Source organism: Capricornis sumatraensis, chromosome X (assembly GCF_032405125.1).
Source record: "Capricornis sumatraensis isolate serow.1 chromosome X, serow.2, whole genome shotgun sequence".
In the NCBI taxonomy this organism is placed as follows: Eukaryota; Metazoa; Chordata; class Mammalia; order Artiodactyla; family Bovidae; genus Capricornis; species Capricornis sumatraensis.
Window position 1 is genome coordinate 14865362 of NC_091092.1, and position 27575 is coordinate 14892936.

Below are 27575 nucleotides of genomic sequence, written 5' to 3' on the forward strand. Positions count from 1 at the left end.
TGCTCACGGGGCACACTGATGAAAAGCCACTTATCAAAGTGTCTAGAACAGATGGAAGAGGTTCCTTGGGGTGATGCCAATGCCAGGGAATGGGCCGGCAGAGGGCTCAGGCTTGATAGCACCAAGGAGCCTGTCAGGACCACTTAAGGGAATCCGGTCCCTCAGGAACAGAGGTGACCATTTACGTACTGGGATTTGAGGGTCCTAGGAAGTCCACTGCTGAAATTCTTATAGATCATTCCTCTGGGGTGAAACTACTGTGGTCCCTATTACGTGTGTGTGCACTTAGTTGTGTCCGACTCTTTCGACCCAATAGACTGTAGCCCACCAGGCTCCCCTGTCCATGGGATTTCCCAGACAAGAGTACTGGAGTGGGTTGCCATTCCCTTCCCCAGGGGATCTTCCTGACCCACGGGTCGAACCCATATCTCCTGCATTGCAGGTGGATTCTTTACTGTTGAGTCAACTGGGGAAGCCCATAGTGCCTATTATAGAAGGCAAATAGCTTCTTAGGGAGGGAGATCCCCCTCCAGGCTACTTTGTCAGTTTAGCTTTTAGCGCCAGGTGAGAAGTGCAAGCTGTTGGGGGGGAGGGTAAAGACCAAACACAGGATGCCACCTGTTCAGACAGAGCACCACGGGAGCCTTGAGTGGCCCAAGGCAACCAATGGGAAAATCTCTGGGGTTTAGTAGGACAAGGGTACTTCAAAGGCACCAAAACAGACCTCACCTATTTGATGATTTTGCTAGAACTAGCCCTGTTGCTGCCCACTTCACTCTCCCTGCTACTGAAGCTAATGTGTCCATTTAGACCAACGATCCAGGGCCCTGTGCTGGGAACAGGGGCATCCCAGACTATTTTCCCCTCGAGTTTGTCTTCTTGCCCTGACCCGGAGCTCCAGATATTTCCAGATCTCCCAGCAGAACCAGTCCAATGCCTGTTTTCTCTTTCCGTCTTCCACCTCTTCTGCCCCACTTCCTCTGCCCTTCTTTCTGCGAATGCTGTGCACCACGCTGGGCCCCCAGGATGAGAAGCAGTCAGCCACCACCCTCCTGGTGGGACCCCGTCACGGCATCAGCCATGTTATTGACCTCAAAACCAACCTCACCACTGTGCTGTCCGAGTTCAGCAAGATCAGCAAGATCCAGCTGTTCCGGGAGAACCAGGGCGTGGCCCGGGTGGAGACCAGCATCATGGATGCCAAGGTAAGTCCAGCTTCGAGGGGTTCCTTCTCAGGAGCAGGCCTGGGGAAGAGAGGAAGAAGTAAACTTGACAAACAGTTTTAGCCCATGAGGTGAGGTTCAGTGATTCTGAAGTGGTTCAGATCCTGGGCCTTTGGGGGCTTATCTTTCTTCTTCTTTTGAACCCTCTGGGACATACTATCTTGACCTCATTTTTTTAAATCACCTTTGCAATTAAAATTTTGGTGTATTTATTTATTTACGGGCTGTTCTGGGTCTTCACTGCTGCACGGGCTTTCCTGCATGGGCTTTCCTCTAGTTGCGATGAATGGGGGCTACTCTTCGTTTTGGTGCACGGGCTCCTCATTGCCTCTCATTGTGGAACATGGGCTCTAGGGCACAGTAGTTGCAGCTTCTGGACTCAAGAGTACAGGCTCAGCAGTTGTGGGATCTTCCCAGATCAGAGATTCAACTGGAGTCTCCTGCGTTGGTAGGCAGGTTCTTTACCACTGAGCCGCCAGGGAGGCCCTTGACCCCCTATTAAGGTCAGCCCATGCTAGGGAAGGCTAGAAAGTGTCTAGTCTACCTGTGAGAGGTTTTTAGCAATGGGCACAGAGATTGGGGAACTTGGAATTACCTCCAGGCCATCTCTTCCCAATCCTTCTCATGTCACAGCACACATAGGACTTGATATTCATGTGGGGAATTGGGGTAAATGGACCAGCCCCTGGGACTCTGGCCTCCCCAGGCCCCCCTGGCTTCCCCTGAGGCTGAAGGGATGTGTGCACACCAGTTGGGTGCCATATGTGGACACACTTGGATTCATGGAGGAGAGGAGTGTCTGAGTGTGTGGACAGAACCAAGGGGTCCTGGGGGGACAGGGAGCAGGCAGAGCTTCGTCCCCATTTCACCTTCCAGAGTCAAGTTCTTCTAGGATCTTACAACCTTTCCCATAGATCAACTCCTTCAGACTGGCAAGCAGCTGTCACCTGTACAGAATATGGCAGCCGTGATCAGCCACCCCCCTCTATGGCTCTCCTGTTTGAACACCCAGTGACCAGTGTGGATGGAGGGCAGGCCTGCCTGCCAGCTGGCAGAAGCTGTTAGAGGAGGTGCAAGTTTCCTTTCTTAATCTTAAAGGATTTCCCGGGGGGGGGGGGGTATTGTTAGCAGATTAAGAGGTGGAATGTTTGCTGTTTCTAGAAGAGCAAATTATTTATTTTTGTCTTTGTGAAACCCAGGAAGCTTTAATATGTTAATTTTTTTCCACCTGTGATTCACAGGCTTTGCATTGGTTTAGGAACCTTCCTGGAGCCGGTATTTAATTGGCTTGTGGCCTCGACCAATGATTGCTGCCCTCCTCAGATGTTGTTGGGTGAAAAGCCAAACAGACAGGGAAGTGGGGGAGGAAAGACAAGACATACAGGGAAGATATGGCTTCCTGAGAAATTAAAAGGGTTTAAAACTGAGAAACGGGTTTCCAACTGAGTCTCCTCTGTTTGGCGAGTGATTCTCAACATTGGCTACACAACAGAATTTCGTTTAGAGTTTTTTTTAAAAAATACAGATGACTGAACCCTGTTCCCAGAGTTTGTGATTTAATTGGTCAGGCTGCCGCCCGAGCATCAGGATTTCTTTCTTTTTCAGTTCCCTGGTGATTCTGTAGTACCGTCAAGTTTGAGAACCACTGACCTCTGCATCCGTGGTTCTGGGAGGAACCAGCCCCAGCAGAGTTGCTGGGTGTTGCCTGAGTGAGGAACCCTCCTCTCATTTCTAGGAGTGATCTGGCCACGGTTGTGGGCATGAATGCCACCCAGGAGGGGTCACGCTCTTATTGGGGAGACTCACAAAGGCACATGACCTGCCTTAATCATACCACATCAGAACATGTATGGACCTCTGGAATCAGACGGACCAGGTTCAAATCTCAGCTCTGCCACTTCCTAGCTGTGTGGCCTTGAGAAAGTGTCTTAACCTTTCTGAACACTGATTTCCTCAACTGCCAATGGAGTGCCTGTCTCCAAAGGTCGTCATTCAGGATTAAATGAGAAAATGAGGTAAAATGTCTTAGGACACTGTCTGACACAGAGTAAGTACTCAACAAATGCAACCTGTTATTTTTGCCAATGCAAAACAGCATTGAGGAAAAGTTCATATGAAGTCAATTTTGTGGTTAAGTGTGGTGTGGAATCTGGAACAAAAGAAGAGGAAGGGGTTAACCAGAACTTGCTTCCCACAGGAGAGTGTTTGAAGCTGGATCTTGAAGTGATAGGCATGGATTAGCAAGGAGAAGTGGGATGTGTTCACAGACAGAGAGCAAGCACGGAAATAAGTAAGCCATATGTGCGGGTCGATAAGCATAGTTGCTTGGCTGGAGAGGAGAATAACGAGAAAAGAGATTGGAGAGAGATTGGGGGTGGGCAGAATAAGCTGGTGAAAAGTTTCAAAGGCCAGTCTGAGGAACTGAGATTCAATGTGTTTGAATACTAGGAATCCACCGTCGGCCCTTGAAGAGAGGAATGACAAGCCAAAAGCTGACTGAGACCAGCGTACCAGATGGATGTTTGCAAGGCTAATGCGAAGTCAGGGAGGCAGAGAGGGAAAGTAGTGCAAGTACAAGGGTAAAGTGACCAGGGCAGGGCCTGAACTGGAGGAATAGCTGTGATAATGGACAAGAGCGAGGGTGAAGCATAGAATCACTAAGAGTTTGCTTGCGTATCCCCATACACATTCCTCTCTTACACACACAGTGCAGAGGTCTTATACCTACCCCTTGCTGCCTGCTGCCTGTATGCCGAATGCACTGAAGCACGGTGCCGTGCAGACGGCTCACAGACGGTCCACACTATGGCTGGCTGAAGTGGTGAGACACTACATCGCAGGGTAAACAGGACATCTTGTTGGTGCATGGAGGAGGGTATGAGAAGGTTATGCTTTGCTGAGTGAGAAGCAGGAAATCGTTAGGTAGATGATACAACCGTCAAGTGGTAGATAGATCAGATTGGCTCTACTTAAAGGCACTGATAAAATGCATATGAGAAACCACGGGAGAATTCTAATTTCTATTAAAATGTTTCTGTTTTGTCAAAAGGTTTATCACGTGTGGTAAGCAGAATCATACACCTCCCCTAAAATTCCCATGCCCTAAGCCCAAGATCCTGTGGATACACTATGTTATATGGCAAGGAGAATTGTGGTGGTAGATGGAATTAAGATTGCTAGTCAGCTGACTTTAAAATAAATAGATTAGCCTGGATTAGCCAGGTGGGCCCAGTGTCAACATAAAGGTCCTTGTAAGTGGAAGAGGGAGACAGAAGAGAAGGTCAGAGTGATGTGATGTGAGAAGGAATCAGCCCAACCTGGCTGGCCTTGAGGATGGAAAAAGGGACCATGAACCAAGGAATGTGGACAGCCTCTAGAAGCCAGAGAAGGCAAGGAAACCTGTTCTCCCCTAAAGCCTCCAGAAGGGACACAGGCCTGCCTACCCTTGATTTTAGCCCATGAGACTTGTGTCAAACTTCTGATATCCAGAACTATAAGAGAATACGCACGTACTGTTTAAATCACTAAGTTTAATTTGTTACAGAAGCAACAGGAAACTAAGATTCCTTCAAATAGGAAGCTCTCATTCACTCCGTTCAAGTGTCATTTCTCTGATAAATGTTCCATCTACAACCCAACTTCTGTTAACATAAAATCTGGCACATCTGTGTTCACAGATGTCTGACATGAGCATCTCTATTTACAAGTCAGTGCCCTGTGAAATGGAGAGGGAGGTGTTCCTTTTTCAGGTAAACTGGCAGAATTGGTGATATACTGGTAGGAGGAAAAGAGGAAGGCTGAGGGACAAAATGATCCAGGTTTCATTAGACAGTCATTTACTATGAATTTACTGTTGCTTGGAAGGACACTAAACCCAATGGGAGATACAAAGATGAAAAAAAAAAAAAAAAAGAAAAAGAAAACATGGCTCCTAGCCCTCAAGAAGCTTACTGTCTTGTAGGAAAGAAAGAAGTACACCTTTATATGCACACCAAAGGAGAAGAGGTAGCAAGATCATGTTAGAGTGCGTGCATGCATGCTCAGTCGCGTCCAACTTTTTGTGACCCCATGGAGTGTAGCCCACCAGGCTCCCCTGTCCATGGGATTTCCCAGGCAAGAGTACTGGGATGGGTTACCATTTCCTCCTCGATGCAGAGACTGCAACTGTGTCTCTTGAGTCTGCTGCATTGGCTGCCAGGTGCTTAACATGGGAAGACCATGTTAGAATACAGAGGAGGGTAAAATTAATTCTGGCTGGGGGATTAAGGACGCTTCCAGGAGGCACTTTATATTAGCAGTATCTGTGGTTACTGAGCAATGCCTCTCCCATATATGTGCACAAGGAGGAGGATTTGGGAAGACAGTCTGGGAAGCTCTGCACTGGAGGGTGACTTCCTGGGCTCAGTAGGAGTCTCTCTGTAGGGCCAGTGTTGTGCTGGACCCAACTCACACAGGCACATAAGAGCTGATTGGGCATATATATCCCTCCCAGCTCTGCATTCAGTGAGGTCATGTTGATAACTGGAACACAGCCATGGTGAGAGTATGTATGCCAGGGAAGTTAGCAAATGCTACAAATCAGGACTTTGGAGAACTGGTTGTTCAATGTTTACCAGCACACCACTGCATGAGGTACACTGAGGAAAGACTCTTTGAACTTACTGAACAAGGAACATGAAGTAAGAAACCTGAGTTGGCCATTTCCCCCTAGATGTGCTATTCTGGTTTGGGAATATTCTGGAAGGGCCTTAATAACTGAGACTGTCCACTTAAGGCAGTCAGCTCTGACTGCACATTTGATTCACATATGGAGATTTAAAAACCACTGGCTGCCCAGGCCCTTCTTTTCAAACCATTTAAAAACCAGAATTTCTGGGGATGAGGTCAGGAGTAGATAAGTTTTTAAAGCTTCCCAGGTGATTTTAATGTGCATCTGGCCTGAGAACCACTGCCTTAAAGTGATATTTTGCCTTGCCCCCGAATTGGCTGACTATTACAATTAGCCTTTCCTGGTGCTGTGGAGGCAAGAATGCAAAGGGACAGCCCCCTGGGACTCAAGGACAACCATCTTGTTCCTTACTCCTCCAGGCCTCTAAATTCCCATTTTTTCCTGTTTTCAGGGATGCTAGTGTGAGCTGAGACTCTCCCAAGGCCAGTCCCCTCCCTAGCTGGCATCCCCAAGTGCTAGGTGCCTTCACACTCCCAGGGCACCCCAGGAAGTTGGTGCTACAGCATGTCCAATGAATCCCTGCTGTACCTTCTCAGGGCTGGCCATGCCTCCAACTCCATTCTCCTCTTCTTTTCCATTTGAAGATGGCTTGGGCCTATTTAAGTGCTTCCCCAGTGGCTCACACAGTGAAGAATCCACCTGCAATGTCGGAGACCTGGGTTCAATCCCTGGGTCAGGAAGATTCCCTGGAGAAGGGAATGGTAGCCCACTCCAGTATTCTTGCCTGGAGAATCCCATGGACAGAGGAGCCTGGCGGGCTACATCCATGGGGTTGCAAAGAGTTGGACATGACTGTCACTTTCACTTTTTCACTGGGCCTATTTAGTTCCAGTTTTCACTCAGTTTACTTGCTCTGAGTGAGGTGAACATGAGGTAGTCTGCAAATATCTTTCTCCAGGAGACAGCAGTCTGGGACTGAGATGGCTCTGGGCCATTACCATACCCCATTACCACGGAAACCTATAAGGGGGAGAAAGAAATCATCACACGAAAGTCCCAAAGGATCTCTTGTGGCCCAGTGTGTCTCCTGTTCTCATGTTTGAGCTTTATTGCTCTAGTGGTTTCTGTCGGGACAAGCATTACATTAGACGTCATGATCATTAAAATCCTATTTAAAATAAAATGTTGTTTTTGAAGGTTTCTAAGAAAACCTATCCAATCTCTCTGCTTGCCTGCCTCTGATTTGATTTTTTTTTTTTTTTTTTACCCCTGCTGGCAAAAACTGCCTCTGTGTTCCTTTCACGAGCTACATTTGGCCCATGCTGGAGCTGATTGGGTTGTATGGGGATGCGGATGAGAGGCTGCTGATGTGCTTTGCTGAGCCAACTCAGGCTATGCTTGGCCCTCTCTGGGCATAAGATTTTGCTTCATACTGTTTTATTACTGACAGTGGGCCATAGTGGGGGTAGGAGAGAAGAGGGGACATTGAAGGCAGACAGTTCAGTCAATCAGCCAGTTAGGCACTCAGCCTCTGATCTATCCATTGGCCAGCCAGCCAGCTAACCAGTCAAGATGTCAGGCTGTTAGGCATTCTGCCTGTCCTGCAGCCAGCTCATCAGCCAGGGCATCAGGGAGTCAGACTGCTTGCAGCCAGCTAGTCTGTCCATCAGTCAGTCAGCCTGTGCTTTGGTCCAGTGGCCTCTCATTCTATTTGTCAGTCAATGCCATTTCCACAAAGAAGCTCTCTCCAGCTTCTGAACCCAAAGTAGTCACCCATGCACACATTCACACCCACCTACCCACCAGTCCAGTACATTCTATGTTCTGATAGGTCTCTCAACTTTCCCTTCATATTGGGTGGCCCTAGTTGTAAGGAACCCGCCTGCCAAGGCAGGATACATAGAGACAAGGGTTCAATCCCTGGCTCAGGAAGATCCCCTGGGGAAGGGAATGGCAACCCACTCCAGTATTCTTGCCTGGGGAATCCCACGCATAGAGGAGCCTGGCAGGCTACAGTCCATGAGGTTGGAAAGAGTCAGATATGACTGAAGTGACTTAGCGTGCACACACACTTTCCCTTCATAGTGCTTATCACACCATGCAATCATATTCCTTTGTATGATTACTTCATTTATTTTTTTGGCTGCACTGAGAGGCTTGTGGTATCTTAGTTCCCCAACCAGGTATTGAACCGAGACCACCACAGTCAAAGTGCTGAGTCCTAGTCACTGAGGACGTTCCCTTCATTTATGTCTTATTTTCCAATGGATTATAAGCTCCATGAGGGCAGGACCTACGCTGGCCCTGCTCTAGGATGAACGGCTGCATCTCTCAGGGGGTCGTGTGGTCCTTGAGCCATTTAGCCAGTGTCTAGTGGCTTGCTAGGTGGACAGGGCATGGGAGCATTTCAGCCAGAGGGAACGGCATAGGTTAAGGTATGAGAGGGTAAAGACACAGGGCCTGTCTAGCACCTTGTAAATGATGTGGTGTTGCTGTAGCATATGGTGAAGGACAGTGATGAGAGGAGTCAGAGTTAGTGGGAGATGTGCTTGGAGCTGCAGGTTGGGTCACGAGAGGCTTTGTGTGGCATTGGAAGGCAGAAGATTTTAGGTGATGAGATAGTAAAGATTTTAAGTGAGAGTTGTGTTTTAGACAGATGCTCAGGCAGCAAGGTGGAGGTGAAGTGAGTAGAGACTAGAAGCAAAGAGGCCAGGACTTCCCTGGTGGTCCAGTAGTTAGGACTCTGTGCTTCCACTACAGGGGCACAGGTTTGCTCCCTGGTCAGGAACTGAGATCCCATATGCTGTGCAGCATAGCCGGAAAACAAACAAACAAAAAAAGGCAGGCCAATCAGGAGGCTATCAAAGGTCCTCAGGTTAGTGTATCCTTACCTTTTCCTAATCATGAAAATATCACAATTTGTATGGCCCACTGGAATAAACAGATGAGGCAGTTTTGGCCAGAGGCTGAGGGGCTCAGGATCTCAGCACACTTGTGACCCATTTACATGTACCTTGAGAAGATTTGGTCTTAGAGGAAGATTATGAGGGTCCAGAATGAAGCAATGGCCATGATGTCTGTGAATGCTCCAGAGGCCAGCCTAGCTTGTAGTAATGGCAAGAGGCCTCAGTAACGGCAGTAGCAGTTCTCCACACCCACTCTGTGTATCCTTCTGCTGTTGGTGGCAGGGGGTGAGGCAGAAAGGAAGGGGATCTTATTCTCCCCCTGCCTCACCACCCCATCCCATTCCCCCTGTCTCTACTTTGTTGTGCACAAAGTTGACCATTCTGTGGTGATTGAGAAGCATGTGTTAACTGGAGGTACAAACATCTCCTCTCCCCCTTCCAAACAATGATTCAAAGGTAGTGTCTCAACCCTTGTCCCTTTCTCGCTGGAGAATAGTCATTGCTCTTCTGGGTAAAGATGGTTCCTTTTTGTTTTTTTCCTGATGGTGTTGAATGAATTCCATAGGAGCATCACTGACTCACTGCCTGTGGGGCAGAATGCAAAATGCCTTACTGTGGCGTGCAGTATAATTGGATGAACAATAACTATTAAACAACTTAAGATAGGATTCGATCCAGCACAAGACTGTGTGATATAGACCCAGCACGGTACAAGCTCTGAGATAGGAAAAGAGTTCAAGAGGGGAATGGACTAGAAATAGTGACTTTGGGATCCCTAGCTCAAAAATGAAAGTTGATGCCTGAGGACTGAGCCTGAGACATCAGGTCCCAGGGAGGTTACACAAGAAGAGACCCAGAGAGAGAGAGAGAGAGACAAATGTGGTCAGAGCTTATAGAACTAAAGCACAGTGTCATCTCTCAGAAACAAGTCCAGAGAAGAATTTCAAAGGACTATGAGATCACTGTTGACAAATGAAACAAGCTGAAAGGTGTGAATGTGAATACAGACTATTGTATTTAGTTGGAAAGTAGCTTTACTCATAGATTAGGTGGCAAACTATGAAGCAAACCTGACCCACCAGCACTTGTTTCTAGAAATAGTTTGGAGAAGACCACCACAACCATTTGTTTAGCCTCCAGATTATCTATGGCTTTTTTCACATTACAATAGCAAAGCTGCAACATAGCCTGTGTGGCCTCCCAGGCCTAAAATATTTACTGTCTAGAGTCAGACACAACTGAGCGACTTCACTTGCACTTTTCACTTTCATGCATTGGAGAAGGAAATGGCAACCCACTCCAGTGTTCTTGCCTGGAGAATCCCAGGGACGGGGGAGCCTGGTGGGCTGCCGTCTAAGGGTTGGCACATAGTTGGACACAACTGAAGTGACTTAGCAGCAGCAGCAGCAGCCTTTTGCAGAAAAAGTTTGCCAATCCCTGGTCTATATGAACTGAAAATATTCAATGCAAGCTATGTTTCAGGATCCTGAGAGAGCAAAAAACCGACTGGTACAACTTTAGCTAAAAGCTGAGCTGGTTTGGATTCAGAATTGTTCCCAAGGTGATGGTCCAGCCAAATAGGGCTAGTCAAGTTGTGACCAAGTTCCATCAAGTGTTTGTGATGTGCCTTTTTACTGCTACTGCCATGAAAGTAGAAGTGTTAGTTGCTCATTCGTGTCCAACTCTGTGACCCCATGGACTGTAGCCGACCAGGCTCCTCTGTCCATGGGGTTTCTCCAGGCAACAATATGAGAATGGGTAGCCACTCCTTTCTCCAGGGGATCTTCCTGACCCAGGGATCGGACCCAGGTCTCCTGCACTGCAGGCAGATTCTTTACTGTCTGAACTATCAAGAAAGCCCCTCGGTTCAGTTCAGTTCAGTCACTCAGTTGTGTCCGACTCTTTGCAACCCCATGAATCGCAGCACGCCAGGCCTCCCTGTCTATCACCAACTCCTGGAGTTCACTCAGACTCATGTCCATTGAGTCAGTGATGCCATCCAGCCATCTCATCCTCTGTCGTCCCCTTCTCCTCCTGCCCCCAATCCCTCCCAGCATCAGAGTCTTTTCCGATGAGTCAACTCTTCGCATGAGGTGGCCAAAGTACTGGAATTTCAGCTTTAGCATCATTCCTTCCAAAGAAATCCCAGGGCTGTTCTCCTTCAGAATGGACTGGTTGGATCTCCTTGCAGTCCAAGGGACTCTCAAGAGTCTTCTCCAACACCACCTAGTAGGGTCCTAATCACCCCTCACCTGGACTGTTGGAGTAGTTTCTTCACTAGTCAGAGGAGACTCATTCCCTCCTCTTAATTCTTTTTGCTCTTAATGCTTGGTCCAGAAACTCTCAAAAGACAAGATGACTCATGACCCCATGGCTTCCTCTTCAGCTAGTCTTCAGTGGTCTTTACCTGGAGGCCACTTCACTATGGCAGGGAAAATACTCTCATGGCTGGCTTCAGTCTGCTTCAAATTTATTTTCAAGCCATGCTTGAAGAATACAGATATTGGGAAGTTTTCTGGAAAAGTTGTTGGTGTTTTTTGTGGTTGGTTTTTTTCTGTTTTTTTTTTTTTGGGGGGGGGGGGTTGGTATATCATTGCCAGGTCTTTGAAGTAGTTAGCTGGCTAACCCCAAGATTAATTTGACTGATTTAGGGTCAGGAACAGAAGTCAACAGAGTATGCTAGTATTTTCCAGTGTGGGTTAAATAAAACAACCCCCCCCCAAAAAAAGCAGCCCTGCTACTATGAGATGTTCTATAAAAATAGAGTTTTTGATCAAGTACTTGGGAAAAGTTACAGTATTAAAGCCCTCCTCTTGAAGTTTCACAGCGCACATTAATATATTAAAGGATCTGAGAATTCCCGTAAGTATAATTGTGTGCATAGCTTTGTTTAATTCAGTGTTTCACATACATATTTGACTAAGAAACTCTTTTAAGTGGCACCAGTTAACACTGTGAGGGCACTTTGGGAAATAGAGGGAAATGGAGGGAACAGCATGCAGGTCTGAGCAGGACTACAGACCAGAAAGATTTTGTGGCCCAGAAGACACAGTGAGGACTGGATTGCTCAGAGTGTCCCTGTCCGGGGAGCTGTTCTGGGTATCATAGCAGGTTATACAGTTGAGTAAGAGATAGTTCATGCATCTGAGGAACTTCCTGTCAAGGATCTTCCCCAAACTAGCCTAGACTCCCAGGTTCAGCCTTGTTCTCTCAGCAGGCTTGCCCATCTGCCGAGCCTCAATAAACCCAAACAGCCACACGGCAGTCATGTGATGTTATATAATTTTAGTCTGTTTCAGTAAAAGTGGTTCATTAAATGTGTAATTAAAGGTTGATTTAGTTTTGATACCTGGGGAAGAGTTGACTATAAATAAATTCTCAAATCAGAAGAAATTATCTGTCAGCCTAGGTGCCTTAATGTGGGGTTCAGAAAGGATGTTCTCATAACTATGCAAGTCATCTCGTCTTTGTTGCTGTTCTCCTGGACATGCACCTGTTCCCCTCCCTCCTGCCTCCTCACGTTTTCTCCTGTCTCTCCCCCAGCCTCTGGTGCTGTTGATGGAGTGGCCCGAAGCCACCAACTTTGCCTGCCTGATTGCGGGCTACTGCCGCCTCCTGCTGGATTCCAAGAAGATGGTCTTCTCCAGGCCCGCCAGCCAGCCTCTTCCACCTCCAATGATCAAGGCAGGTAGGGCTCAGCCTGAGTTTTCAGTATCTCAGAGGCCCTTTGGACCCTGCAGACATGGAGGAAGGCTCACCCCTTTCTTCCAGCTCCTGGTTCACCAGGAGTCCATGATACACCACTGTGTCTCACCTGGCCCAAGCCAGTGGAAAAGACAGCTGGCCTTCATATAGGCCTGTCCCACAAAGGATGCCAGTGACAATACATTGTGTCTGAGTTGGTCAACAAGCATAACATAAAAACAGCAAATGAGCAATCCATAGAACCAATTGGAGAAGCACATGGGATCTAAGGCAAAGCTTTAGAGGTACAGTGATCTAGGAGAGATGCACAGATTTCCTGGCTCAGTTGAAAATGAAGCTAAAACCTGTCTTTTGTTCATCAGAGTGGGCACTGCCAGAGCCGCCTGGAGTAAAAGGCCGTGGAAGGCAGGGGCTATGCAAGCCCAGCAAGAGGCTCAGAGATAGGAGGGAATGATCACTAGGATCAGACAGAGTCAAGGGCTGGCCCCCAACAGAAGGCTTCCCAGTGAGGCAACTCAGTGTATCACCCAGAGCTGTGCTGGTGATGCAACACATAGGGGCCTTAGGACAGATCAACCCAGTCCAGATACTGCTGTCCTGAACCACAGTAGGAGGAGAGGGAGGAGACCAAAACAACAGACATTCCATGTATTACCCCCGAGGCCTGCCTTGTCCCAGCACCCAAACATCGTGGGCGGAAGTTGAGACTGACTGTCCAGGAGTTGCCTTCCTCACATGCTGACGGCTCCATCCGCTTGCCTTGCTGCTTGTCTCTTTTCTCTTTAAGGCTGTCTTGGTTTGCAGTATGGTTACCTGTGATGCAGAGTGAGGAGTAGAAACACGCTTCCGGGGCATGAACCAGCAGCCTGTGGGCTGTGTACACTCACACCCACCCTCTCACTTCATAATCTCTTCATCACGAATGTAGTGACAAGCCTGTATTTACATCTCATCACATTGTTCACAGGAATTACTATTATTTTATTCGGCTGTGCCAGGTTTTAGTTGCAGCATGCGGGATATTCCATCTTTGTGTAGCATGCAGGATCTTTTTTTTTTTTTTTTTAAGTTGTGGCATGTGAACTCTGAGTTATGGCATGTGGGATCTAGTCCCCTGACCAAGGATCAAACCCTTTCATTGGGAGCTCAGAGTCTTAGCCACTGGACCACCGGGGAAGCCCCTGTCCAAAGGAATTAGAAGGCAATCCACCAAACACAGATGTAGGAAAGGATCAGTGGCCTCAAGGCACATGAAGGAGGTTCTACATAGAGAAGCATAGGACCTGACTTAGAATAGGAGGAGCCGAGGCGCTGAGCTACCATCTGCACGATCAAACCTCTGATGGCCAAAGGATGCCAAGGCCAGCGTTAACCTTGTCAGTGTCGCCTGTGGTCTTCTTCTCTGTCATCACATCCAGTGATACCTCTTACTGAACAGCACCAAGAGGGAGAAATGGAAAAGGAAAGCCAGAAAGAAAAGCCTGGAACCCAGCTGAGGACCAGGTGTGGAAATGACGGTTGTTTAAAGGGATCCACTTTCACAAGACCCTGGGAGTGACTCTGCCAGTCCCACCCGGCCTGCCAAAGTGTTTCTGTCATCTCACCCTAGCCAGTGCTGTCCTTAAGTACTCTCCTTGCTGTGGGAACAATGGCACCAAGTAAGCAGCACAGGCTTCTGTGTCCTGGCAGTTCCACTGAGCACATTGTATGTTGCAACCCTGCTGCTATTCCAAAGGCAAATCCATTTCTCATGGAGGTGTTGCAGCCTGGAAGGAGGTTTCCAAAAAAACTGGACGTGGCTTTTGGGTCCTTCCCCAATTCCTGAGAGCCCCCTTGGGCCTGCAGAGTGATGGGGGCTCAGGCTGTCTCTACCATAGGGCCTCACTTATCCATGTGGGAGCCACACAGACAACAGTGGTATCCCTGCTGTTTGCAGTGCTTCACCTCCCCAAGGCCTTGAGTCCACAGCAGGGCCTAGTTGTATGGCCTTTGGGACTGTCAGATGCTGGGTTCAATAGCAGCCACCCAGTGTTCTCAGCCAGTGGCACAGGGCGAGCCTCCTGGCTCTGCCTGTCAGGGGCTGGTGTGCATTTCTCCCTTGGCCCCAAGGACAGGCTAGAAAGACAGCAATGGGTACCACTGAGGAGCCCTCTGCCCAGGTTACAGTGAGGGGCCATCAGTCCCTGGTACAAAGCTGAGATGGCTTTCCTCTGTTGGCCCGCACTTTCATTTCAGAACAGAAGGCCCAGTGCTGTGTTACTTAGCCAAGGCCTATAGGGAAAAGGAATCCTGCCAACTTCAGCTGGGCTTTACCTTCAGGAACCAAAGCTCCAGACCACTCAGGGCCTGGTCTCCCTGGCCTGCTCTCTATTCTTGTCCCTTGGCAGTTACTGACTGCCAACTAGCTCGATTCAGTTCTCAGCTGGCTGGGCCAAAAGGATGCTGTTAAACCCACAGCAGTAGAGAAGAGAAGTAGAAAAGTAGAAAAGAGAAAAGAGTTGAAAAGAGAAAGCACCTCCTCTCCTCTGAGACTGAATGAAAAAGGAAAATGGGGATGTGGGAAGGAAGGGATTACCTCTTGGGTTTTGTCAGTAGTTTCCCCATAGGAGGTATTTCATTTATTCACTCAAAAATTATTTCTCTAGTATTCACTGTGTGCCAGGCAGTGCGGATAGAGCCAGGAGTAACAGACATGGTGCTTGTCTTCGCAGTGCAGTTAGTGCCTTTGCATTTATTTAGGGGAAATTCAGCTGACACAACAGAACAATACCTGGGCTTGAGAAAGACTCAGACAAATCCCAGTTCTCCAGCTGTGGGAAATCCAGAGACAGACACCTTCTCTCTCCAGCCTTGTATTCCCTTGTATCCTGGGGAAATCCATGAAAATAAGGTTTGGGGGCCCCAACTGGGACGACAGTTGGAGGAACTCACTCTACGTTTTCTCCCATGGTTATAAAGCAGTTTGGTCTAGTGAATTAAGTATTATGCTTAATGGCTACTACATAGCCCATGCATGGCTTACTGATTTTCATGAAGTTAAAACTCCATGACATGCACAGAGTGCTAAAGCTAGATTGAACGTAACAGGCTTTTTTAATGATGAGTCAGAAAGAACATGAACTTATTCCAAAGCCTCTAGGTCATTATTATAACCAGTAATGATTATTGGACTGTAGAATATAACAAGGCCAAGTAATAGGAGGCTAGCTAAGTCAACATCCTGCTGTGTGTGTGTATATGTGTGTGAGATATACTTGAGCATATGTAGGTAAAGAGCCCGCCTGCCAATGCAGGAGATGCAAGAGATGCGAGTTTGATCCCCGGGTCAGGAAGATCCCCTGGAGGAGGAAATAGCAATCTGTTCCAGTATGCTTTCCTGAAGAAGTCCGTGGACAGATGAGCCTGGAAGGCTACAGTCTGTGGGGTTGCAAAGGGTTGGACACAACTGAGTACACACACACATATACTTATATAGTGATCTAGTTGGATCACCGGGGTTCCCTGGTGGCTCAGACGGCAAACAAACCGCCACCAATGTGGGAGACCTGGGTTCAGTCACTGGGTTGGAAAGATCCCCTGGAGGAGGGCATGGCAATCCACTCCAGTATTCTTGCCTGGAGAATCCCCATGGACAGAGAATCCTGGCAGGTTACAGCCCATGGGGTCATGAAGAGTCGGACACAGCTGAGCAACTAAGCACAGCACAGTTGAATCACCATCCTATTTCTTTGCAAGCATTTAAGAGTAGCTGAGTACAGGGGGCTAGACTAGGGCATCCCTCTTGGGGAAAGCTGATGAGCAATTTACAGCAGATTCAGTCTGAGAGGCACGCTGTCCCAGCCGTCAGCATATCATAGCTGATTTTACTGGCATCTGTAACCTTCTGTCTGGAGATGTGGGCTTTTCCAGGCATACTGTCTCTGCCACACAGCCCCATGCTGCTCCTTGGATCTGCACACCACAGCACCAAGTGGCAGGCTGTGTGTCACCTGGCCTTGACAACCTGGTGCTGGGAGATGTTTCCATCTTGCAGGGAGGGAAGCCACCTTTGGACATCAGGACCTTGGCTGAGAGAAGTCACCATCTGCTTAGTGCACATGCCCCTGGGACCCACCTCTGATGGCAGCTTGTTGCCAGGCTGGCTATGCTGATTATTCATCTGCCTCACAGAGAGTTAGCACCTGGTACATGGCTGGGTCCTGTGGACAGTGCCTGTGGGTAGAGACCTCCTGAACTGCTAGTTCGTGCTCCTGGCTCGCTGCTCCCCTAGAGCACTTTTTACCTAAAGCACAGAGGTCATCACATACCATTCCCCCACTGACCCAGAGTTCCCTAGAGTCAGCCACTATGATCTAAATTGAACCCACTCAATGTGGTTACACGACTAGATATTTAGAGAGGCAGCATGTGTGTGTGTGCTCAGTCGTGTCCAACTCTTTTCAACAACATGGACTGTAGCCCACCAGGCTCCTCTGTCCAGGGAATTCTCCAGGCAAGAATACTGGAGTGGGTTGCTATGCCCTTCTCCAGGGGATCTTCCTGACACAGGGATTGAACTCGTGTCTCCTGCATTGCCAGGCAGATTTTTTAAAACCTCTGAGCCACCAGGGAAGCTCTTAAATTGGCCTATTTGACCATAAAAAAGGGATTTTTTTTCTGGACTCAGTTCTATTCCGTATGACCTATAATGTCTAAGCTTATGCCAGTACCACAGTTTTAATTACCATTGCTTCATAGTGAGTTTTAAAATCAGGACATATGAGTCCTCCTACTTTGATCTTTTTAAGATTGTTTTGGTTATTCTGGATCTCCTGATTCCATGTGAATTTTTGAATTAGCTTGTCAGTTTCTACTTGTGGCTCAGCTGGTAAAGAATCCATCTCCAATGTAGGAGACCTGAGTTCGATCCCTAGGTTGGGAAGATCCCCTGGAGATGGGAACAGCAACCCACTCTAGTATTCTTGCCTGGAGAATTCCATGGAGTATAGTCCATGGGGTTGCAAAGAGTTGGATGTGGCTGAATGACTTTCACTTCACTTTTATAAAGTCAGCTGGAATTCTGGTAGGGACTGTGTTGAATCTATAGATCAACTTGGGAAGTATTGCTATCTTAGCAATATTAAGTCTTCCAGTCCATGAACACACAGTATCTTTCCATTTATTTAAATCTTCTTCGATTTCTTTCACAAATGTTTTGTAGTTTCCAGTATATAATTCTTGTGCTTCTTTTATTAAATTTATACCTAAGTATATTATTTTTATGCTATTGTAAATAGAATTGTTTCCTAATTTTGTTATCAGATTATTTCTTGCTACTGCATAAACATACAATTGATCTTTGTATATGAAGCTTTTATACTGTAAGCTTGCTGATATTGGGCTTTTTTGGTTTTGTTTTTCTCACTGCACCGTGTGGCATGCAGGATCTTAGTTCCCCAGCCAGGGATGGAACCTGTGCCCCCTGCAGTGGAAGCACAGTCTTAACCACTGGACTGTCAGGGATGTCTTGCTGAGATTGTTTACTAGTTCTAATAGTTTATTAGTGGATTCCTTGGGATTTTCTATATATAAGATCTACAAATAGAGATAGTTTTACTCCTTTCTTTCCAGTCTGGATGACTGTATTTCATTTCACTAATTGTCCAAGTATGGTGTTGATTAGAAGTGGTGAAAGTAGAAATCCTGGACTTTTTCCTTTTTTAGGGAGAAGCTTTCAGTCTTTCACCATCAAGTATGAAATTAACTTAGGTTTGTCACAGTTAACCTTTATCATGTTGAGGACATTTCCTTTTATTGCTATCTTGTTGAGTTTTATCGTGAAAGATGTTGGACTTTGTCAAATGATTTTTCTGTGTCTATTGAGATGATCATGTGGTTTTTGTCCTCTATTCTATTAATGTGGTATATTACATTAATTGATTTTTAAATGTTAAACCAATGCTGCATTCCTGCAATAAATCCCTCTTGGGCATGATGTGTAATTCTTGATATATGTTGCTGGATTCTGATTGCTAGTATTTTGTTGAGGACTATATTATATTTTGTATCTATATTTGTAAAGAATATTGGTCTGTAGTTCTCCTGTGTGATGTTTTTGTCTGGTTTTAGTATCAAGGTAATATTGACAATCATAAAATGAGCTGAGAAGTGTCTGTTCCTTATCATTTCTTGGAAGGGTTTGCAAAGAATTACTATAAATTACTTCTTTGAGCACTTTATGAAATTCACCAGTGCAGCCATTTTGGGCTTGGACGGACTGACTGATTGACTTGATTAATTTGGGGAGAGTTAATTACTGATTCAGTTTATCTTCCTGCTATTGGCCTATTTAGATTTTCTATCTTCTTAATTCAGTTTTGGTAATTGGTGTATTTCTAGGAATTTGTCCATTTTATCTTAGGTTATCTAATTTGTTGGCATAAGCTTATTCAAAATATTCACCTTATAAATGATTCTATTTCTGGAGAGTCAGTAGTAATGTCCTTTCTTTCACTCCTGATTTTAATAATTTGAATTCTCTCTTTTAGCTTGGTCTGTACAGCTAACAGTTTGTTGGTATTATCGATCTTTTCAAAAAACCAGCTCTTAGTTTCACTGCTGTTTCTCTGTTTTCCTGTCCTCTATACTGTTTCTTTGGCATAGTCAACAAAGCAGAAATAAATGTTTTTCTGGAACTCTCTTGCTTTTTCCATGATCCAGCGGATGTTGGCAATCTGATCTCTGGTTCCTCTGCCTTTTCTAAAACCAGCTTGAACATCTGAAAGTTCAAGGTTCATGTAGCTGAAGCCTGGCTTGGAGAATTTTAAGCATTACTTTACTAGCATGTGAGATGAGTGCAATTGTGCAGTAGTTTGAGCATTCTTTGGCATTGCCTTTCTTTGGGATTGGAATGAAAACTGACCTTTTCCAGTCCTGTGGCCACTGCTGAGTTTTCCAAATTTGCTGACATATTGAGTGTAGCACTTTCACAGCATCATTTTTTAGGATTTAAAATAGCTCAACTGGAATTCATCACCTCCACTAGCTATGATACATGCATAAATATGCCTGAGTCCCTTTGCTGCCCAAGTGAAACTATCATAACATTGTTAACTGTCTATACTCCAACATAAAATAAAAAGTTTAAGAAAAAAAAAATACATGGGCTTTGTAGTCTCTCAAACCTGGGCTCAAATACAGACTGCCAAGGAATTCCCAGCTGTTCCAATGGTTAAGACTCTGAGCTTTCAATTCCAAGGTCCTGGGTTCAATCTCTGGTTGGGAAACCAAGACCCCAAAACCTGTGTAGCATAGCCAAAAAAAAAAAAAAAAATCCAGACTTCCATTTATAAGTCATGTGACCTTGGATAAGTCACAAAATGAATGGATCAGTTTCTTTCTCTGTAAAATGGGGATAATGATAGCACCTACCTCATTGGGTTGTTGTGAGGATTAAATGGGATCATGTATATATAGCCTTAGCCTAAGTTAGTGTTTGCCATCAGTTTGTCTGCTGATAGCAAAGGAAACTGGCATTGTCTGAGTATATTCTCACAAGTAACATGGGAAGGGGCCGCAAAAAACAGACTAAAAGAGAGAAGCCATCCAGAAAGAAAGCATTTGCTATGAATAATCCTCAGATCTGCACACTTACCATTGTTAAATCACCTCTGTGAAAGTCTTCTCTGATCATTCTAGACTGAAAGCCTCTTTCTCTTCTCTGAACTCCTCCTGCACTTACTTTCTCTAAAATCCGTTTGGTAACGGACTTCCATGGCAGTCCAGTGGTTAAGACTCTGTGCTTCCAATGCATGGGGCATTCCATCCCTGGTCAGGGAACTAAGATCCCTCTTAAGTGAGGCATGGTCAGGAAAAAAAATACTTGACTAGAATATTTGGCCACATATACGTAGAGCAGGCAGGCTAGCCCTGTATGAATACAGAGAAGTGATGTGATTTGAGGAATTGAAAAAAATGCTCCCCCTACTCTCCTCCCACATAATGTACATGCCAGCATCTCTCTCATATGCTTGACACATTTAGATGCCCCAAATTCTACTAGTAGAGCTCTATTCTTTTAGGTGCCCTCCATTGACCATCCTCTTTGAAATACACACTCTTGGAATTGTACTACCTGTTGTACACTTTCTCACTAAAGCACTACTAACTTGTCAGTTTCATTTCCTTCTGCTAGAAGAATACAACATGACGCAAGTATAACACAGGCTCTGAATAGAGTGGGGTTGGAGACAGTGACAGTTCTGAAGGAACATGAAACAAACCTTACCCGTACAGCTGACTCTTGGACCAGACATATACCCATGTAAGAGTCCAGCTGTGCCCAGACACCAAGGTGTTCATCCCTACTCCACCTCACCACATGCCTTTTCCCATTGCAGAAAAGGCCCCCCATGGGGGCCCCCATTGCCCCCATCCCTGGGGGCTCTTAGCCACCCAGGCCATTCAGTTCTACTCACTGTACTTTCAGGGTCAGCAGCAGCCTGGCTGCCCCTCCCCTCATCTCTAGCAGCCAAATCATGCTCTCTCTCAGTACCCACCACCCAGCTGGGCACCAGAGACCCAGGCCCAAGACGCCAAGTGAACTCAGCCACAGTCCTCAGCACAAGGTCTCATCTCTTGATTCTCTTTCTGGGTTTAGATTACATGCACAGCGCCCACCGCCCTGTCACTGGGGGCCACCTGGGGAAAAAGGAGAGTAGTTATGTGGGCAGCGTGGGCACCAGCCCCAGGAAGTCGAGCCGCTGCACACCCCCACCTGCCGACTCTGAGCTTGTCAGCTTTTGCTACCTCCACATGCGGGAACAAAGGAAGGAACAGGAAAGCCGGATGGATGTCAATGAAAACTTAATCTTTTTTGAGGAGACCAGGCCCCGGACCAAGTCTGACCCCACGTCCAAGAGCTCTGGCCAAGGTTATGAGGCGATCCCTGATGATTTTGATGCAGCTAGCCTAGACCACGAGCCCTGTGCCAGCAGGGCCCGCTCCTACACCTTGGACAATTCCCTTGGGGCTGAAGCCCTGAACTTCTACTGTGACTCTTGCAAAGCCAAACTCCAGGAGCAGCTGGGCCCTCGCAAAGGTGGGAGGTCTGGCTCCTCTCGTGACAATATGGTGGACTTGATGTCCCTCCCACCCCCTGGGAGTGAGGAGGAGGAAGAGGAAGAAGATGAGAGCACTTCGCTGTTGCCTGCCATCGCTGCCCCACCTCCTGGTTTCCGAGACAACAGTTCTGATGAGGATGACCCCAAGCGCCGGGCTGCCCAGAGCCAGGAGCAAGGACGCCACCTGCGGGGGCTCCTGTATGATGAGATTCCAGTGACACTGATTGACAGCGTGCAGACCCGGACAGTCCGAGATCATGCCCAGGAGCTAGATGATGCCCTGGTGTCCACTCTGCAGGCTCTGGAAGCCCTGGCAGCCTCAGAGGATGGACCACATCCCCCACCCCCACAGACTGCAGGTAACAGCCCGTTCCTCCTCTCTCTTGCCTCCCCTTCCTTGTCCTGGCCAGGCAGGGCCAGCAGGTGACATTTCTTCTTCCCAAGCAGAGTTCAAAGTCAGCGTGGTGTGTCAGAGCAGTGGATGGCCCAGAGGCAGTTCAGATAGAGTTGGGGAAGCAATGATGCTGTGACAGGGAGCTACTGCTCAGCCCCCACTACAGGTCTGGCTCTCACCATCCCATCGCTTTGGAAATGTCTTGCGGATGGACCCCAGGGATTGGGGCCATGACAGCTACGGAGCCAGGCCAGGATGGAGGATCAGAGCAAAACTGTGAGAGAGATAGAAGACAGGCAAAGAGCATCCAGCATGCATGTGTCTGGAAGAAAAACAAAATGACCAACTAACCATGTAGGGACCTGGGATCAGAGGAGCCAGGAGACATCACTGCTCAGGGCTAAGGGCTTTATCCCGCCTCAGAGTTTTGGCTCTCAGTCAGATGCACCCAAGTCCTGGCTCCTTCACCACTTTTCAGTGTCACCTTTGCTTTTCCAAGCCACTTAACCTTCTCTGAGCCTCACTTTCATCATCTTAAATGGATTTGAGAACAACAGTCCTATCTCATAGGGGTGTTGTGAGGATTAAATTGAGATCATTCCTGCAAAGTACATAAACACTTCCTAGTACATAGTAGGGATTCAGTAAGTTGTAGCCATTGTTATTATTATTTGGTAGGCAAGCCATACAACATGCATGCTATTCCCTGTTATAGACCCACATACATCCATCTTACAAACAAGCCCACATGTCTGACATGCACCCATAGCCACATGTCATCCTTCCATATACATATGCCTAAAAGAGGTCAGTGCTGTAGTGAAAGGAAAGAAATAGGGAGGAAGAAGGCATATGGGAAAGCATATGAGGCAAGGACAAGTGTGGACAGAAAGTGAAGCTGTTGAGGTCAGAGGGAGCCTAGCTGACCAGGGTGAGCATGTGCCTTTTCTGTCTGTAAGAGCATCCTTGGTGTTGGGCAGCCCCTATGTGTTTAACCCCTAGGCCTAGCACGACTCTCTACTCAGAGTCTGGAGCTCCAAGCACTAGCTGCTCCCAGGCTAGAGGCCCATGTGGTAGCCAGAGAGAGGCCAAGGTCTGCTCAATGGTCTCAGCTGCGGAGACAGTAGGCTGGCCTGGCCAAATGAGGAGTGCCAGAGAGAGGGAGCTCTCTCTGTCAGCTCTCTTCAGGACAATTAACAAAAATTTCCTAGGCTGTTGAGTCTAAAAATAGTGATGATTATTAGCATGTTATATTGCCTGTGATTTGCATGTTAATTTGCCATCAAACTGCCCGATCTTCTCTCTGGCCTCTATTGTTTCTCTTTTGGATTCCAGCCCTTCATCACCCCTCTCCCAGCTTGCCACTTTGTCCCCTCCCCTCCCCGCTTCACACTCTCAGCCCTGCAGGGCCCCCAGGGCTGACTGGATTTTCCCAGCTTGAAATCCTATTGACTAACCTTGATCCTCACAGACTGTCTACATATGATCGGAAAGGACTTGATCTGAGTAAGTGCTGCAGACCCCTCTTCCTGTCCCTCCAGGTCTGATTGTGCTGGCCACAATCACCCCTGAATCATCACTGGACTCGGGCCATGAGACCAACTCTTCAGAGCTCACAGACATGTCGGAGATGATGTCGGCCATGAAGCAGCACCAGAACACCACCTACTTCCTGGCCCAGCACCTCAACAAGGACAGCCTCCTGGCCCGCAAGGACCTGCCCTTCCGGATCCAGAGTTGCGCGGCCCAGGCTGTTCTCACGGCCCCTTATTCTCTCGGGCGCCCAGATCCCAACTCATCCCTCCAGCCAGTAGTTGCAGGCCAGAGTCCCGGTCCCCCTGGTGCTCGGAGGAAGCTGCCCTCATCGGAGGCCCAGCCACAGCGTGAGCGAACATACACCCTGGCAGTGCATCCAGCACTGTCCCCACAGCTGAGTGAGCCGAAGAATCTGAGCCTGCTGTCCCCAGTTCCTGAGGACAAAGGGCCTGGCCACACTAGGGCAGGCCTAGAGATGTCACTGAGGGCGGCCACGCCATCCCTTAGTGAAGAGCAGGTCTCTGAGCTAAGGGAGAATCTGCCCAAGGAGGTCAGGTTGAGCCCCAAGCTTATCCTGGACCCAAAGGGCAGCGTGACCCCAGCCATCATCTCAGCTGCCCTACAGCAGGTGGTTCACACTAAGAGCCTACCTGCCCCTGCCGGAGCCTTGGGGAACACCCCCAGCAGTGGGGAGAGAAGGCTAGAGGCCAGCATGGGGAGGTCAGAGGTCAGCCTAGTAAGGCCAGAAATTAGCACAATGAGTGGCAGTGCCACTAAGAATCTGAAGTTCAAAATGAGCCCCGGTGCTCCAGAGATCTCACGCAGTTCCCAGCAGCAGCTGAGCCCAGAGGTCTCTTCCAGCTCCAGAGCACCCACAGGCAGCCGAGCTGAGAGCCTGCACCTCTCCCCACAAGAGGACAGGCTGCCTGTTCAAAATTTCCCTCCCAAAACCTATCTGTCTCGAGCGAGTCGAGAGTCAGCGGGCAAGCAAGGTACTGGGGAGGTGGCAGGCAAGGGTGGGCCCGAGGGTGCCAAGCCTTCTGTGCACAAACAGGGCACCGTCTCTGGCCATGGGGAGAAGGGGCAGCTGGAGAGCACCCCCCAAAGCAGCAAACTTGAGGAGACCAGCCTGGTCCCCCGAGTTGGCTACCCCATGATTCTGCAGAGCCCCAGTGGCCCACCACGAGGCCAGAGCCCACTGAGGCCTCAAGCCGCCAGCCGGCAGGTGAGCACTATGCCCTCCAGAAAGATCGAAACCACCCTGGATGGAGCCCACTCAGCCTCCGAAGGCCCTGCCAAGCCCAAATCTTCCCGGGGTCCTTTCCGGCTCCGTAATTTATTCTCTGCCACCTTCCCAACACGCCAGAAGAAGGAGACCGATGAGCGGCAGGCCCAGCTGCAGAAGGTGAAGCAGTATGAGCTGGAGTTCCTCGAGGAACTCCTCAAGCCGCCAAGCCAGGGGGAGCTGCCAAGCACCGAGTACCTGCAACCCCCAGCGCCAGGCCGCTGCAGCTGCCAGCTCCGCAGCAGCCCCGTGCAGCAGGGACCCGGCATGTCCCGTGAGCAGAGGCGCAGCTGCGATTGCAAGCGCATGTGCAGGGGGGCCCGCCCTCAGGCTCCCCAGACGCCAGTGCCCAGCCTCCGGGGGAAGGATCAGGACAGGGTCCCCCCTACCCAGAGGCAGCCAGAGGCCGGCCCAGGCTTGAGCCTCGACACCCCCACCAGTGTCAGGCGCATCCGCTCCACCAGCCTGGAGTCCCGAGAGTGCCGATCAGACCCTGAGAGTGGTGTTTCTTGCCTGACCACGTGTGCCTCCGGGGGCGAGTGTCTCGGAGCTTCCAACTACAGGAAACTGATGCGCCGCTACAGCATCAGTGAGCTGGACCAGGGTGACAGGGCCTCACTGACCTCAGACATCTACCCGCACCCACCCCTGGGCATGCTGCCCAGGGAGGCCAAGGAGGTAGAGGCGGGCCTCCCCCTAGGCGTGGGTCCCAAAAGCAAGTCGCTAGAGTCCCCGACCTTGGGAGACCCCTCCTATGTCCATGTCGCCCCTGAGACCAAAGGGCCCCGACAGATGGCCGTGTTCTCACTGCCAGAAGAGGTGTACCGGAAGCCCGCGGAGCTGGACGAGGACAGTGAGAGCGGCAAGTGCTGCTCCATCCGCTATTGCTTCTACTACCGCAAGTGTGACATGGCAGATGATGCCAGCGATGGCAAGGACGAGCTCTCGTACTCCATCCCCATGAAGATCCTGCCCGGCATGAAGCTGGATGAGCAGGTAGTGCCCGTGGTGAGCAGGACCCTGCAGGTGCTAGACGCCGCCACCTGCAGCAGCAGCAGCCCCGAGGCATCCCGCACCCAGGAGATCGACCTGCGGGTGTCCACCTTCGAGGGAAGCCTGGCCAAGATCAATGCCCTGCGGGCCCATGCCTATGGCCTGCCCGACGGCTTCCTGGCCGCCCGGCTGGACACCAATGAGCTGCTGACGGTCCTGCGGCAGTGTGTGGCCAGTCCTGAGGCCCGTGCCCCCAAGCCCTATGTCTCCCAGATCTCTGAATACAAACTGGAGCTGGCTCTCAAGTTCAAGGAGCTCCGGGCCTCCTGCCGCCGCGTGGCCAACGTGGACAAGAGCCCCACGCACATGCTGGCAGCCATCACGGGCAGCTTCCAGGTGCTGAGCAGCCTCATTGAGACCTTCGTGCGGCTGGTATTCATCGTGCGCTCTGAGGCCCAGCGCCAGGAGCTGCTGGCCAAGGTGGAGGAGGTGGTGAGGAACTACACCTTCCTGCTGCGCGCAGCTGAGGAGTCCACTGCCCGGAACCTTAACCAGCAGCAGCAGCAGCAACAGCAGGCAGCAACAGCTATGGGGGCAGCTGGGGGCCGCCCACCAGGCTCCCCAACTTCAGCGACTGTTATGAGCACATTCACCCGCTCCTTAAAGACCCTTATTAAGTAGGCCATCTGCCCAGGCCTGCCCCCCTTCTCCAACCGTGGCCCCAGGTTTGAGCTTTGTGGTCTTTGCATCTTGTGGTGAGTATATGTGTCTGCTGGGCCAGTCAGGGGCCCCCTGAGCCCTCAGTCTCCAGGGACTGAGAAGTCCCTGGATTGGAGGCTGTCCCTGAGGGCTCCAGGCAGCTGCCACCCTGGGTATCCTCACCCCTTCCCTGGCCTCTGGGCGTCACTGTGAGGGCCACGGCCCCCCCGTCACTACGCCCGTCACAGAGCTGTATTTTCTCTCTTCTCTAGGGCTGAGACGTGACGTCAGGTCCACTTCCTGCTCCATTGTGGGAGTCTGAGGGAGGCAGGCCTGAAGCCGGAGACCCGTGGGTCTCGAGCTCCTCTTGGCACCTGTTCCCCTCCAGGGCCACGGCGGTGCCGAGCGAGCGGAGGGGAGAGGGCACACAGCCCAGATGTGCCCAAGCTCTCACTCACTCGGCAGGAGCCACCCTGAGGGCTGGTGCCCAGGTGGTGGGTCTGCAGAAAACAGCCACTCTGGGCTGTTGGCGGCCAGCTCTATAGGCTGGCAGCCTTGGGAGCACTCGCCCCTGGGCCCAGTAGCTCCACACCAGCCATCCCCAAAGTGCCCTGTCCCTCGCTGACGGGCAGGGCAGCTCAGTCCACTAGGGAGCAGGCATCTGGGATTACCCCGCTTGTCCTGGGTAAGGTACCTGGTGACCACGTCTGCCCTGGGGAGACCCAGTGCAGGCCTCAGAGCCTGCCCTGCCCAGCCCAGCCCAGCACAGGGGCTGTCGCTGCCAGCATGCGACTCCTCTCAACATCTCTCTACCAGACAGACTGTCCTTAGGAGTCCGACTTAGCTACAGATTGGGGGTGGGGGGTGGGGGGTGGGGGGCAGGGGGTTGGGGGTGGGGGGTATCGATGACTATATCTTAAACTTCTGGAAGCTAGCGTGATATGTTAATCCTGAGTATATGCTTTTGGCTGTGTATTGACCCTGTGGATTTGTCTCTCTAAGAAAAGAAGCTGAGCGCCTTACCCGGTGCAGTCCTGCACCTCTCTCTCTCCCTTTCTCTCTCT

At 49.3% G+C, this 27575-nt stretch overlaps 1 protein-coding gene across 1 annotated transcript in view; it reads left to right on the forward strand.

Annotated features, from left to right (window-relative positions):
* FRMPD3 (FERM and PDZ domain containing 3) overlaps positions 1–26493 on the forward strand; it is a 61160-nt gene extending 34667 nt beyond the window's left edge. The window contains exons 11-14 of the mRNA XM_068963052.1: positions 1026–1205; positions 12342–12486; positions 21142–21963; positions 23540–26493. Coding sequence (XP_068819153.1) covers positions 1026–1205; positions 12342–12486; positions 21142–21963; positions 23540–26493 — 4101 coding nt within the window. The remainder of the gene's footprint in view (positions 1–1025; positions 1206–12341; positions 12487–21141; positions 21964–23539) is intronic.
* Positions 26494–27575: the final 1082 nt, after the last annotated feature.